At 45.3% G+C, this 16442-nt stretch overlaps 1 protein-coding gene across 1 annotated transcript in view; it reads right to left on the bottom strand.

Moving 5' to 3' along the window:
* The window catches only part of BUB1B (BUB1 mitotic checkpoint serine/threonine kinase B), a 138833-nt gene extending 122633 nt beyond the window's left edge, over positions 1 to 16200 (bottom strand). The window contains exons 1-3 of the mRNA XM_082275302.1: positions 16113 to 16200; positions 11987 to 12136; positions 6575 to 6634 (exon numbers count right to left, since the gene is read on the bottom strand). Coding sequence (XP_082131428.1) covers positions 6575 to 6634; positions 11987 to 12126 — 200 coding nt within the window. The 5' untranslated portion in view covers positions 12127 to 12136; positions 16113 to 16200. The remainder of the gene's footprint in view (positions 1 to 6574; positions 6635 to 11986; positions 12137 to 16112) is intronic.
* Between the last annotated feature and the right edge of the window lie 242 nt (positions 16201 to 16442).

Here is a 16442-nt window from a genome sequence, read left to right on the forward strand (position 1 = left end):
CTTGAAATTGATGTTCCACCCGAACTCCTGCAGGAAGCGGACAGTGATCTTCAGGTCGCTCATCAGGGATGAATGAGAGTCTGCTCTGAATAAGAGATCGTCCAGATACGCCAGTACCCCAATCTCCCGTTGGCGCAACAATGTCAAAACCAGGGCCAGTACTTTGGTAAACACCTTGGGTGCGGAGACAAGACCAAAGCGTAAAGCCACAAATTGATAATGCTCTTCTGCTATGGCAAAGTGAAGAAACCGTAGGGTGTCCAGCGTAGATAGGGATGTGTAGATAGGCATCCTTGTGCCTTGATATCTATGGAGGCCAAAAAGTCTCCCTGGTGTAGTGACGCCACTACCGTTTGAATGGATTCCATGCGAAACCTCTAAAACCGCACAAAGCGGTTCAGGGCTTGAGATCCAGAATTGGACGCACTTTGCCTTCTTTTCTGGGCACAGTAAACAGGTTTGAATAAAACCCTTGAAAGCATTCCTGAGAGCGAACTGGCACAATCACCCCTTGCGACAGCAGATCTTGTACTGCGTCCGAAGATTCCTTAACCGGTCTGGAGATAGGAGCAGATTGGACGGAAAGAATCTGTCCGATGGACGAGACCAGAATTCGATCTTGTACCCTGATCGGATCATTTTGTGAACCCATATGTCCTGAATCAAGGAAGTCCAAGGTTCCCGAAAAAAGCGAAGACGTCCCCCCACCCCAGAAGTGGGTGAGGGCGCCCCTTCATGCAGACAAGGATTTGTCTGCAGATCCAGACTGGCCGGTCTACGATTCCCACCCGTAAGGCCTTTGATCCACTCATCCAGAGAGGATCCAAACAACCTCTCCCCCATAAAGGAAAGATCCATCAAAGCCTTTTTGGAAGCCTGGTCCGCAAACCAGCTTTTAAACCACACCATGTGTCTATAAATCGCAATCCCCACTGCAGACACTCTGGCCACTAGGGGAGCCGCATCCAGGGGAGGCATCACACATGGAAACCAGGGTTTGAGCCATCTGGTCCATTAATTCCAGTACTGCTGGGGGAGCTGCTCAGCTTCCAAGTTACCTTTTAGTAACTTCACCCATTCAGTAACCGTCTGTGGCACCATAACATTCACAAATATTGGTTTCAATATGGAACCCGCTAGCACGTGTAGATGGTGGGACAGAGACTCCACTTTTCTATCCACAGGGATTCTTCCACCGGAACCACAGTAGACTTACTCAGCCTGGAAACTGGGTGATCCACCTTTGGTGGCACTGTCCATCTCATGGAAACTGCATCTGCAAACAGATAACGGCGTTTAAAGTGCTTAGGCACCACTAGCATGTGCTTGATGCACCGCCATTGCTCATTGACAAGATCGTCAAAAAGCTACGGACAAGGAAACGCCTTGCCCGATTTTCGGGAGCCAAAAGACACCTGCGAACCCGACGCTGTAGATTAATCTGCCAATTTTAAAGTTTCCCGCACTGAAACTATAAGTGCTTCCACCAAATCGTGTTTCCGAGCAGTGACTGATGAGGATAGGTCCTCTTCACCATCTGAATGTGAAGACACAGACCCATCAGGGTGGGGTGCGTCTGCGGCAGCCATATCTGCCTCAGAATCTGAGGAAACTACTGAGGGAGGTGAAGGCAGAGGCTAGCAACACTTTTACACACAAAATCTACCTTTCACACCAGGTTTTTCAAGACTGCTGTAAGCGCAGACAGGGGCTGCGACCCAGAAGGTTCCACAGCCGCACCTAGGGGGTCTGCAGGTGAAATAGTACCCAGGGACTCCATATTACACTGAAATGAAAATAATGCCAAGTCCCTTTAAAAGTCGCTAAATTGCGATCTCACCGCTAACTTAGCGGTATACCTAGTCCCAATCCAATACATTCTGAGTGGGTAAAGAAAACCTACAGGGGACCCCAGAAAACTTTACCAAACTGCTCAGGAGACTGCCAGCACGTTCTGTGAAACCGAAAGTAAAACTTTCTGACACAGGAAATACAGTCACAGCCTACATCATTGCTAAAATTGTGTGTGTCCTACCGCCTGCCAGTTCAGCGATCATGGACTACAAGAAAATGGCTGCCCCATGCATTCCTATGGTGAACAAAAATAGCTGCCCATGCATTCCAATGGGAGAATAGAAAGCATGAATCTACAGCAAAATGGCGGCCCCCCACAGCGCGCCATGCGGTCTCCCGGACCCTCAGAGGGGACAAGAGGCATCGGAGGGTCCCTAGGAAGAGACCCCACCAGGACAAAACAACCCCCACAATATTTCCGTCCCCGGAGGTAGGACCTGCTATGAGTAGGGGAAAATACTTGAGGGGGTAGGCCCAATATCCCAGAGGCCAGGGGAACCAAGGGAGTCCTGAGGGTCCGACTATTCCAGGGAGAGGGCCCACGTCCACCCTGAGACCGCCAGAGGATGGGGGGGGGGGGGGGGAAGATAGTATTACTCACCATACCACGGTACCAGGTGGGCGCCCCTCCAAACCGTTCACCTCCCACCCGGGCTGGGGGTGCTGCCAGTAAAACCTTCTGGAGCTGAAGTGGCTAGCCAATGTCATAGTTACATGGAAAACTACGAGCTTGCAAGTTAGAGTAAAAAATGCCTCTGATAAGGCTCAAACAGAGGTTTCACAAAGCGTTGAGAGAACCAGATTAAAATCCAATGGAATCAGAGGGGATTGGACTGGGAAGACCACAAACACATCCAGATCTAACTGCAGGAAAGAAAAGATCCATCCCATGTAGAAACTCCTGGGCTGAAAGCCCTTAAACTCACATCACGCCTTCCACATTCAATGATACATATAAAACTCACCCAAGCTCTACTGCTATATAGGCAATTTATGAGTAGATGTACCGGTGCTTAGGCTGGGGTGTTCACCATAAATTTTAATCCAACAAAAAGCCGGCCACTCGGTGCTTCTTCCTTAATAAACTTTTATTGATGAACAACAATCACAGAATCCATATCTGCTAACGCGTTTCAGCCGCAGCCTTCCTCATAGCATACATAGACAGAAAATAAAACCATATAACTGTATAATGTAAAAAAATATATATAAATAAATTATATCACACACACACACATACACATATATATATATATATAATATATTTTAGCACAAGACAAATGTACTTGCAGGGGGTGGTGTGTTCTAAATTAAAACCTCATTAGTACAATTAGAATCATGTGGGAGTAATCACACAGAGATCCTGCTATGGCCAGGATTGGATCTATAAAATGCAGAAAGGAGACACCAGCGCCAGGATATGCAGTAAAGATTGAGAACTTTGTAGTGTACAGCAAAGAATAAATGTTCAACCCTGATGAAATTACATTTAAATATAAAAATACAGGCTTATTTTATAAAAAGATTAACATCCATTCTGCTGTTCATTCCAAAAGGTGACCTGGTATTGATCATTTTTCTTTTTTTGGTTTAGAACAGATTAGGAAGCCCATGAGAGGGGGTGACCTGCACCTCATTCTTCTCTAGCGTGAGGTGTGGTGGATCCACACACTCAATACCAGGTCACCTTTGGAATGAAAAGTAGAATGGATGTCAATCTTTTTCTTTAAGATTGAACATTTATTCTTTGCTGTATATTACATGGGTAAAGTTCTCAATCTTTACTGCAGATCCTGGCCATAGCAGGATCTCTGATCTCAGTGCGATCACTCCCACTTGATTTTAATTTAGAACCCACTACCCCCCCCCCCCCCCCCTGCAAGTCTGAGGGGTTGTACTATTATATACATTTGATTTTATTTTTTGTCTATGTATGCTATGAGGAAGGCTGTGGCCGAAACAGGTTAGCAGATACGGATTCTGTCATTGCTGTTGTTCATCAATAAAAAAGGAAGAAGCACAGAGTGGACGGCTTTTTGTTGGATTACATTTAATGATCGGCTTTGACTAAACTGAACTTCTTAGCCTTGAGTATCATTGGAATAACGGACTTAAGAGTTGCCCCTGCAACTGAGAAGCAGGGTGGCAAATCCGTCATTAGGGCAGAGTCTGCAGCACATCTGCAAAATTCTTAACAGAATAATGTACCATATCTACCTGACCCAATTTGGGGCAATGAGGACCACCGGAATGTCCTCCATCATGAACCTGCAGAGCACATGAAGAAGAAGCTTAAAGGAGTTGTAACGTCAGAAGGTTTTTTTTATCTTACTGCATTCTATGCTTTAAGATAAAAATGCCTGTGTGCAGCAGCCTCTCCAGCACCCCCTAACACTTTCCTGTGCCCCATCTGTATGCAGCGATGTCCATGAGTCCCTCAGCTGTCCAGGACTCTCCTTCCTGACTGGCTAAGACACAGCAGCAGCATCATTGGCGGCTCAAGTGCTCCCGTAGCAAGCTGCTTGCTGTGGGGGAACTCGACAGGAGGGAGGGCCAGGAGCAGCAAAGAGGAACCCGAGAAGGAGACTTTGGGCCACTCTGTGCAAAATCAACTTCACAGAGCAGGTAAGTATAACATGTTTGTTACCGTATTTATTTTTGAGAAAACACTAGACTTTACAATCACTTTAAGGGGAGAAAAACACATTGCTCAGGTTGCTCTATTCCCACAGAACCAGTGGTGCATTCCCCAGTAGACCCTGTGAACCAGTATACAAAATCGTTCAATTTTTGTTAAACCTGAAGGCTCGCATCCGACACCCCATCTGTGACACAGGTTCGGAACCTCGCCCCCCACCACTTCTGCAGCAGCAAGGCTTCTTCTTTCCCCTTGAACATGGTACTTCATAACAGGGAAAAGTTAGGTCCTCGGTGCTAGCCAAGCTGATTTATCTAGAAACAGGAATGATTTGTTCCACGATGACAAAATGTTGTGTTGTAGATGCCTGGAGCGAAACTGGGTGAAAAGAACTACCTCAAGAGGAAGCCCCAAAACTATTTGTTGAAGCAGAGAACGGGATAACTTCTTGACTGAAGTACACAAATGTGCGACAGGAGACCAAAGTTTTTTACTGAGGAAAGAACACTCTGGTCTGGTAAGTGTCTATGACCATCCCCAGACACTCTAAGCAGTAAGATGGAACCAACAGCTTCTGGAGGGTCAGGATCCATGGGAACCCCTGCATAACTAGAAAGTCAGAGACACATTGTCCTCCAGAGCCCTAGCAGACTTACCTCCACTGTACCACCCCAGGGACCAACACCTTAGTGAACAAAATGAGAATGGGCATCTTTTAAGTCCACCAAAGCCAGGAAAGCTCCCTGGAAAAGGGGAGCAATGACAGATCTGATTGGTTCCATCCAGAATTTTTCAGGTCAAATGTAAAAATTAAGGGCCTTGAGGTCCAAGATAGGGTGGATGCCCCCTTTGGACTTTGAACAAGTTGAAGTAAAACAAGTTGAACAGTGAACAAGTTGAAGTAAAAGCCCTAAAACCAGTCTGCAATAGGGAATGGGGCTATGACACATTGGTCCAGGGATGCAGAGAGTGCCTGATGGAGATCAGCAAGTTTCTGGGGGAACACAGGGAGATTTGAGGTTATAAAACAAAGAGAAAGCTGTCACAGGGGGGAAGATCAGGGTCTGCTGGACCATGTTACACCCTAAATATGAGTATCATGTAACATGCTTCCAAAGGCGAACTTATCCTTTAAGACTCCCCGTGTCCCCCAATTACAGAGGAAGAAATAACTTTCCCTCTGCAACAAATCGATTCCAATAGTGTTCACTATGCTATACATTTGCCTGCAAGTTTAACGTTTGCCTCCTAACACATTTTTAGCTTTACTATGCCCCTCTTTACAGTGTAAACATCTGTCCCAGCAAACACCATAAAGCAGTATGGAAAGCAATTACAGCTCTTTAGCCTGCCAACTTTGAGTTGTTGCATTATAACTATAATAACCACAATGATCATGGTGGAGAGAAAAAAAATGATTTTTTTTTTAAAGAATCCTTGGATATTAATAAAGGTTGTACTTGACTACATGACATTTTTGTACTTGACACTTTCATAATACGAAATAAAAAGGAGATATTCATATATCAATTATTTACATGCTGCTTGGCTTAGATTTTTTTTTTGATGGGCTATAATGCATATAGATGACATTTAGTGTTACAAAAAAGTAAAATCTACATAAAAAACAGAAAGCAATGATTTGCAAATTTCATAAACCCATATTTTATTCTCAACACAAACTAGAAAAGACATCAAAATGTTTTACATTTTACACTGACCAAAATATGGGGTCACTACAATTTGCGCTGTGTTTTTTTTCTGGCATTATATTTGTATTTATTTCATGACTATTTTTTATTTTTTAAACTTAAAAGTCCCGATTCACTCTAATGTTCTATAAGCTGTAGGTCTTCGTTTTTGTGGGGTTTCACTGAGATCTGAAACTATTTTAGGGGTTCCTCTGTGTTAAAAAGGTTAAGGCAGGCTGGTTTACGCAGAGGTTGATATTGAATATGTGCAATGCTCCAACTACAACTTGGTATGACCTCATTTGGACACTGGATCAGCCTGCACTCGGCGAGAAAGATCTAGAATACAGCTCACAGATATTGTTTCATTTTTTTTTTTTAAACGTCATACCTGTCCCAAACATCCAAAGGGTCATCACCATCATAGAAGCGAAGTTCCAACTCAAACGTTCTGAAACAAAAAAAAAATGTTTACTTTAATTAAAGCCTCTAGGGTATTTATTAACAGACATATTTTTATCAGATGAAAATACACCACATGACACCCCTGTAAAGGTGGTATTAAAAGCCAAAACCAAAAATGTCAAATATTGCAGCGTACCAATCATTAGATGTGGTGGCTGCATCGTTTTTTTTAGGCTCTTTTCCCTCTGTTTTCATCTGACCAGAAACAGACCTTCTGTATTAGACTCTGGATGAAGGAGCACAGGGAACACCTATGGACAGCAGCATTGTCAGTTTTTTTTTTTTGGGGGGGGGGGGGGGGGAGTGCTAGATGTGCAGATGTGCAGGCATATTTAAATACATTAACAAACCGAAGCCAAACTCCAGGTAATACTTTGTAAGCAATTACAGCAAACTTTTTTTTTTTTGGGATAAAGATTTTCCATGAATAAATACAATTTGATCATTGTAAGCACTCCTGCTAGAGGTAAATGGTTTGTCTCATCTCTGTAACTGATACATTCCTCTGGAGAGCATGTTTTGAAAAACAGACTTACTGGCTGGATCACCAGATGAAAATAGAAGCAAGCCTAAAAAAAATAAATCCAGCATTACATCTAAGAATAGGTAAGCTGCAAAACATTTTTAAAAATATTTGCCTTTTGGTTTATTACCACTTTAAATTATAAATGCAATAATTCTGATTGTGTTCCAGCTGAAAGATTACCAGGAACCCTCAAAGTCTTTTTCTTGTCTTAAACTACTTGGCTGTAGGTTTCAGTGTTGTGTAAGCTATCTGCATGTTAGTGTCTGCTGCTAAGCCTACAGGCTAACTTCACTCTTTACAAAAAAAAAAAATGATACATGCACATAATGAAGGAAAAAAATGTGCATTTATTTTTTTTTGGGCAAATGAGCCTGCAAAGCATTGTGTGATGCCAGGCTCCTGTAGACTCATCCTCCAGTTATATACAGTATATGTCCATATGAAGGTACAAGCTTTCAGTTGGAGAGCAAGAGGAAGTGTCAATGGACTACGAGTGCAGTCACTGCCCTCGTGCTCACAGAGAACTACAAGTTAGTGTGCCACAGTGGCAGACGGGACTTCTAGTTTATGCATTTACAGATCTCTGAATGAATGACGTGGCTGTGCGGGCAGAGCCTCACACTGCTGCGCAAATTTGAAAAATTACAGCAGCTGCCAGGGAGAAAAATCCCTGCATGTCGTGTAAAAGCGGGGGACAGTTTTGAGGGCTGGGGAGTTCCATTTGCACAAGATTACACGTTAAATAAGAGTGTAACAATAAAACGCCTTTAAAGCAGAAGTAAATCGCAAAAAAAAAAAAAAAAAAAAAATCTTCTACCTGCAAATTAATGTCATAATGGGCTAGTATGTATCACAGGGAACAGAGGGAACCTGACCCCCCTAATGGAATAGGCCTGATCACTGCCTGTCTGATCCATCTGGAAATGGTCACAGCAGAAGTGGCCAACCCCTTCCGAGCTTCATCCATGAGTAAATTAGTGAGTTTGACTTCCTAAATGACTCCTTAGCTGCCAGGTACACTTTGGTTGCCCGAACCACATCGAGGGAATGCAAGGCAATTTCCTTAGGGTGTTTAGGCCTGGGACATAGGAAAGGCGAGGTCTTCATTCAAATGGAAATCAGGAACGACAGACAGGGACAAAGAACCAACCACCAGATAAAGTGAAAGACAAGACAATCCTGCCAGCTCTGACACCCTGTGCATAGCAGTAACAGCCACCAAAAAGGCCACCTTCTGGGGAAATGTAAGCAGGGGGGCTCCCAAATATTTTTTAAGCGAGATTTCTGGAGAACCGACAACCAAATTGCAAGTCCCACAGCGGCAATGGAGACCACACTGGAGGAGCCAAGTGTCGAACTCCCTGGATAAAGCTAGGCGCCAAGGAATGTGTGGCCAATGGACGTTGAAAGAAAACCGCAAAGGCCGAAACCTGGCCCTTAAATGGTACCTAGGGCCAGGCGCTGCTCAACCCCTCGTAGGAGGAAAAGGGGGAACCCCAAGAGGCTTACACCACTCAATGTACGTCTTCCAAGTGCAATGGTAGATTTTCCTAGAGGTAGATTTTCTAGCCTTTAACAGCTTAGGAATCAGCAATTCAGACATCCTCTATCCTTCAGTACCTGGCTTTTAACAGCCAAGCCGTTAAAGCAAGCGACTGTAAAGCAGGATGGAAGATAGGCCCTAGGACAGCAGACCTTCCATGAAAGGAAGTCTCTAAGGAGCATCGGCGACCAGCCGTACCAGATCAGCGTACCAAGACTGGCTAGGCCAGTCTGGAGCCACTAGAATGCGTCTGTGGCATCGGCCAGAGGATCCAGAGACCGTGCCACAAACCTCTGTACCTCCCTTGGAATGTGTACAGGAGAGAGAGCTGTAACAAATCTGTCTGCCCACCTTAGAATGCTGGCTGCTTCCCGAGCTGCCAGGGCACTTCTGAAGACAAGTTATCCAATGATCCAGATAAAGTCTGATCACTCCGCGTTCCAGTACATTAAAATGGCAGTCTGGAGTGCAGACCCCCTGAGCACGAACTGTGCCGAGGATGCCTCCCCACACGGACAGGCTGGCCTCCATAATGATAAACCGTCCCATACAGTGGGAGAAAGGATTTTCCCTGTCCAAGTGCTGGAGAACAAAGCCACCTCTAGAGACTGGATTCTTGTCCCATTTCACCAGAATCTCTTTTTCCAGAAATCTCGTGTGAAATTGTGCAAATGGAACCCCGTCGAAGGTAGACCCCATCAGGCCCAGCACCCACACGCAAGCTTGGAGGGATGACTGTCTGCTGGACAACAGAAGCTGAATTGCCTCCTGCAATGTCTGGAATTTTTCCAGAGGAAGAAACACTGGCTGAGGCTGAGTCCAGAGTCAGACCCAGATAGTCCAGTTTTGTGGATGGAACCAGAGCAGACTTATGAAGGTTCAAAATCCAAATGAAACTCCCTCAGTGTTCACAGAGTAATCTCCAAGTTGTCTCAGAGCAGTCGGAGGCTCCGCTCCAGAAGAAAACCGTCCACTCGTCCAAGTACCCCAGTAACGTGATCCCCTGCTGATGCAACAATGCAAGCTCAGGGGCCAACACTTTTGTAAAGAACCGAGGAGCGGAGGTGAGACCAAAGGGTAACGCCACAAACTGATAATGCTCCTCGCCCACAGCAAAGCGAAGGAAGCGCTGGTGACCGGCACATATTGGAATGTGAATGTAAGTGTTCTTGATGTCAATAGAAGCGAGAAAATCCCCCTGGTGTAGGGATGCCACTACTGTGCACATGGACTCCATTCGCAAAGTCTGTCCAAAGCAGTTTAGCGCCTTGAGGACCAGAATTGGGACATACCTTGCCTTCCTTCCCGGGAACTGTAAAGAGGTTTGAGTAAAACCCCTGAAAACATTCCGAGGTTGGAACCGGAGCAATCACCCCTTGAAGTAAAAAGGCTTGCACTGCCCCAAAGAGAGCCTGTAAGCGATCTGGGGACAAGTGCAGATTCGAAGGGAAGAACCTTTCCGGAGAATAAGACCAAAACTCGATCTTGTACCGAGTGACTTTGTGGACCCCACTTGTACTGTACCAGGGAGGTCCACGGATCCGGAGCCAGCAAAGACGTCCCCCGACCGCAAATACAGGTGAGGGCGCCCCTTCATGCAGAGTAAGCCTTGCCTGCAGGTCTGGAAAAGCCTGCTCGTGGCTTACCAGACCAGGTCCTCTTGGAACCTCCTGGGGAGGCCCTGAAGGGGTTTGATCCCTTGATTGAGATCCTGAGGGATGAAAAAGCCTCTTATGAGCAGAGAAGAATGGCCCACGTCTACGACGGGGCTCCTTGCCCATGGTAGCCTGCGGAAGAAGAGTACTCTTCCCCCTTGTGAGACCCCAAATGCTATCATACAAGGAGGCTCCAAACAGGCGATCCCCTACAAGGGGGAGATCAGAAAAGGCCTTCTTAGAAGTCTGGTCCGTAGACCAGCATTTTAGCCAGATAATACGCCGAAGGACATCTGCTGATACAGGCAGCCTAGAATCAATGGAGCCGCAACCAAAGATGCATCACAGAGGAACTGTAGCCCCTGGACCAACTGATCCACCAGCTCCGCAAAGGAAGGGGGGGGGGGGGGGGGGAGTAGTTTCCCCTCCAGGTCCGGCCATAAAAGTTTAGCCCACTCAGTCAGAATTTGCGACACCAGGGCAATAATAGATACCAGACAGAAAATGACAGAGAACAAAAAAATGGCATCTGCAAAAGCTGGGTGCCCAAACTTTTGCAGACGCCATTTTTTTTTTCTGTTATTTTGAAAGTGTAAATGATGGAAATAAAATCGAACTTTTGTTGACATATTATAAGAATGTCTAATCTGTAATTTGATGCCTTTTGGATATTTTTCCATCTTTCCTTGGCTTCTTTATGCACATTAATACAAAATTTTTACCTGGGGTGCCCAAACTTTCGATCCCCACTGTAAGTGTAAATACAGCTGTTCTGTGAAGCCCTCAAAGGTTTGTTAGAGAACCATAGTGAACAGCATCATGAAGGCCAGGGAACAAACCAGACAGGTCAGGGATAACATTATGGAAAAGTTTAAAGCAGGGTTAGGTTATAAAAAAATATCCCAAGCTTTGAACATCTCACGGAGCGCTGTTCAATCCATCATCCGAAAATCAAAGAATATGGCACAACTGCAAGCCTAACAACACATGAGCGCCCAACCCCCGTTTAAGGGGCATATTTAATGGTTAGTGGTACCGGATCTCTTCCATTTCACCATAGTTGGGAAAGAGGACATCGGCCCTATGGCCATATCAATGTGGTCCTCCCTCTCTCCTTCTTATATAGTTTTCTTGAGGAATCAACAGTGACATCGACAGCTCCCTTTTGCTACTTATATGTTACAGGAATTTTATTTGATGCATCTTCCTTTTATTTGATATGGTTTGTCGAGTAAAGTGCAGTAATAGAAGCGCAGGTTAGATGATGGAAAAATACACTTTTAAAAATGTTCATTGTTTGATGATACAGAACTATATAAAAAAAAATCATCAAGTTTTATTTGAAGATATTGGGGTTGATTTACTAAAGGCAAATTGTCTGCGCACTGCAAGTGCAGTTGCTCTAGATCTGAGGGGAACATGCTGAGAAAGAAAAAAAAAACAGCATTTTTTTCTTGGTCCACCATGTTTAGATGATAGAAATCAGAAGAGCGTTCCCTCATTTAAGAACTTCCCCACAGATCTAGTGCAATTGCACTTGTGTGCACAGACTATTTGCTTTTAGTAAATCAACCCCATTATATATCAAGCTAGGGACAGTATAATAACACTCACTGTTTCTGTTGCTGAATGGGATTATGGTTAGAGCTTTCTTGCTGGGAAAGTACTTCTTGAAGAGTAGACATAGCTCTCCCTTGTCGAAGAGGCTGAACATTTTCTTTGGACAGCTCCCATTCATCCCCAGCTTCTGCCATGGTGAACCACCTATAGGATGAAAAATGATACACAGTGTAGATAGATGGTTAAGGTCAGATGAAAGATCTTTTTTTTAATCATCTTTGTAAAAATTAAAAAGTAGTTGTCAAGGATAAGTGTGACAGACCCAACCAGGACAGGGCTTTTGGAGGGGCTGCAGGGTAGTATCTTGCCTACTGACTATGGGCCCCTGGCTTTTGAGGGGCTGTATTCTTGGGAGTTGTGTGGCTGGGGCACCCTTGGAGTGGGCTGGTCTCTCTGAAACACACAAACTCTGGGAATCTAGGACGGGGATACAATTTTGGGTCCGTTGTACCCAAACCAGCAATGACTGCTTTAGACTGTGAGTATCAGAGCAGATGTTAATATAATCAGCTCAAGCCAACCTGATACTGGTGTTATGGTTTGTCTTTAACCACTTTACCACCGGAGGATTCTGCTGTCTTACGTCCAGGCCACTTTTTGCAATTCGGCGCTGTGCGACTAACTGACAATTGCACAGTCATGCAACGCCGTACCCAAACGAAATTTACGTCCTTTTTTTCCCACAAACAGAGCTTTCTTTTGGTGGTATTTGATCACCTGTGCGATTTTTACTTTATGCGATATAAACAAAAAAACAGCGTCAAATTTTGAAAAAATAACAATATTTTTTCACATTTTTTTATATGAAATTCCCCCCCAAAAAAAATTTAAAAATCAAAATTTATCATTTTAGGCCAATTTGTTTTCTGCTACATATTTTTGGTAAAAAAAAAAAAAAAAAAAAAAAATCACAATAAGCGTATTTTGATTGGTTTGCGCAAAAGTTATTGCGTTTACTAACTAAGGGAAAGATTTGACGTTATTGGTGGTTTTTTTTTTAACGCGTAATGGCGGCGATCTTCAATCTTTTTTACGGGACTGCGACATTGCGGCGGACAGATCGGACCCTTGACTGACATTTTTGACACTTTTGGGGGTACCAGTGACTTTTCTACAGTAATCAGTGCTATAAATATGCACTGTTACTGTAAAAATGACACTGGCAGGGAAGGGGTTAATTTTATTGGAGAGGGAGGGGTTAATGTATGCCTGGTGCTTACTGATTTGTGTGGGGGGAGGGGATTGTGTGACACAGGGACAGATCGTAGGTTCAGCTACGCTGAACCCTGCAATCTGACCCTGCCTGTCACTTAGGAGATCTGCCCGCTTTGTTTACACAAGCAGGCGGATCTCCACACTCGATTCCCCCGACGATCGGGGAAGAGCAGCGGCGATCGCCACTGCTCCTCCCCTGGCCCGACTCCCGCTGTGACTGAATACAGCGGGAGCGAGCCTCCGGCGGTGCGAGAGAGGGGGATGTCTGGCGACGTAGGTCTACGTCGCCAGACGTTATCGAGCCACTTTGCCGCAGTAGAGCTCTAGTGAGCAGTGCGGAAGTGGTTAAGGTGTTACGTGCCTCCTAGGAAGTAAATTCCCATTGTCACTCGAGCCACCTATAGTTTACCTGCTCATGTCTTGGCGATGTGATTAATATTGTGTCCACTTTACTTTGTTATTGAACCTTTGTGGAATGTTTATGCTTATAATAATGTGTAATGTACTTTGTGTATTCTGGGTTGTGGGCTTGGTGCCGAACGATCTGGGTGGGCACTGAGTCACTTAGGCTCGTCTAGATGGCTAGTTGTTTAACATACTGTGTATGTTTATGTTGGCTGTTCCTCAGCTATGGTAATTATATTCCTGTGTACAGTTTGCATTGTATACGAAAATAAGATCAGGCTTTACCTGATCTTGTGTCAGATGCAAAGATATCAGCACCCTCAACGGTGACAGTGCGCCGCGGGAGGGCTTCGTTCTAAGGTTAGTATTCCATAATGTGCTAGTATGTGATGCATACTAGCACATTATACAACAGCCTTACAAGGTTTGTTTGTTTTTTGTTTAGAATCGCTTTAAAACATGCTGTATGCAGACTGCCAATATGACCAACACAGAGCTCCACCAAGGTCTTTAAAACATTCAGGTTTGGGATAATCCCTGCAGTAAGCAACACCAATGCAACTCTTCTTCTTCTGACCTGCTTGCAGGACTACAGGTTTCTGTGTGCGCTGCTCCCTGATACGTCATCCTAAAAAGTGAACATGTCAAATCCAAAAGGGCTATTAAGGGCATGGCTTAAAATTTTAGAAGACAAAAGAACTTCTGAAGATCCAATCTAAAGCAAAAACAAAGTGGACAGAACATATTTTATAATTTGGTTTTTTTGTCTTTTTGTCCTGGCCTCCATTCACACTTCTGTAGTCACTTCCCTATGGGGCACCGCCATATTGTCACTTCCCTATGGGGCACCCCCATATTGTCACTTCCCTATGGGGCACCCCCATATTGTCACTTCCCTATGGGGCACCGCCATATTGTCACTTCCCTATGGGGCACCGCCATATTGTCACTTCCCTATGGGGCACCGCCATATTGTCACTTCCCTATGGGGCACCCCCATATTGTCACTTCCCTATGGGGCACCCCCATATTGTCACTTCCCTATGGGGCACCCCCATATTGTTACTTCCCTATGGGGCACCCCCATATTGTCACTTCCCTATGGGGCACCCCTATATTGTCACTTCCCTATGGGGCACCGCCATATTGTCACTTCCCTATGGGGCACCGCCATATTGTCACTTCCCTATGGGGCACCCCCATATTGTCACTTCCCTATGGGGCACCCCCATATTGTCACTTCCCTATGGGGCACCCCTATATTGTCACTTCCCTATGGGGCACCCCCATATTGTCACTTCCCTATGGGGCACCCCCATATTGTCACTTCCCTATGGGGCACCCCCATATTGTCACTTCCCTATAGGGCACCCCCATATTGTCACTTCCCTATGGGGCACCCCCATATTGTCACTTCCCTATGGGGCACCCCCATATTGTCACTTCCCTATGGGGCACCGCCATATTGTCACTTCCCTATGGGGCACCCCCATATTGTCACACCGCAAAAAAAAGGCAAAGCCAGAATGTCCATCACAGCCCAAAGTGACATCTCTGGCCTTCCTGTGATAGTCGCATTTCACTGCATGATTGGAGAGAATGTCACTACACTACAAGGTGTCCACAAGATGTATGCAACCCATTTTTTGGGGGTTGCAATGATTCCCCATTATTTAGGGGAATCATTGCATTATTATCCGCGCTGTGTGCGGAGACAGAGCTGTCAGGTCCCCGCTGTCCTCTATGGGGGAATCGGATGGGAACAGACCACCTGTCCATTCTCATCCAATCCGATCCGCCAGACAGATGGAGAATAGGGTTTCCATCTGTCCGGATTTGACGGATCGGATTGGACGTCTCTGCTGACATCCGCTGCCCCAGAGAGATGCATGGGGCATCCGTTCAGATCCGCCTACAAAACTGCCAGGCGGATCTGAACGGTCCGCCTGTGTGAAAGGGGCCTTAGTAATATTGTGGGCTGCAAGTTAAGAGACAGTCCTCCATCATAAAGGAGAATAAAATCATCTGCTTTAATTCCAATCCCACACCCCAATGTCTTGTCTCTGGAGCTGCAGGATTTCACTATTCCATGAATGTTTTGTACTGTGCTCTGGTATAGGATGCAGACATTACAGGACGTTGGTAGAAGAGTCTCCCCATTACAAAGCTTTCATCCAATACCATTATAATGGAGGATTTACTAAGACCGGAGAAGCTGTGCATGGCAACCAATCCGCTTCCAGCTTTCATTTTCAAAGCCTAACTGAACGTGCTGAAGATAAACGCTGATTGGTCACTATGTACAGCTGCTCCAGATTTAGTACACTCCCCCTAGTGTGTGTTTCCTGTCTCTATACCAGGCCTGAGCCCCCAGCACCGGAGCCAGTCCCCCTCCCGCAGTCAGCCTCTGTACCCCGGTACACAGGAACAGCACTGCACAGCCCGGTGTCTCCGCCATAAAGCGCCGTTATCTGCGGTGTACGGAAAATCCCGCACTCACCTCCTCCCGTTCTATCTGTCACAGCACACACTGCGCTCCGTACATTCAAATCACACGCCTGTCTTCTGATTGGTCAGCAGTGTACACTGTCACGTGAAAACGCCTCCCGTTTACGCGTTATTTCATCTCACGTGACCCCGTAGTGAAGAGCAAAGCATTCCGGGAAATGTAGTTTATTTGTCATACCTATGAGAATGGCAGGCCTCGCTTTCTTTAGTTGGGCTTACTATTTTCTGTGTTCATTATTATAGAATGAGGGATGATATTTTATGAAATGTTAGTGCTGTACAATAAAGAGTATGAGATCTGTCTGGAATAGAATAATGTTAT

Source organism: Pelophylax lessonae (genome assembly GCF_965119305.1).
Source record: "Pelophylax lessonae genome assembly, chromosome: 13".
Classification (NCBI taxonomy): domain Eukaryota; kingdom Metazoa; phylum Chordata; class Amphibia; order Anura; family Ranidae; genus Pelophylax; species Pelophylax lessonae.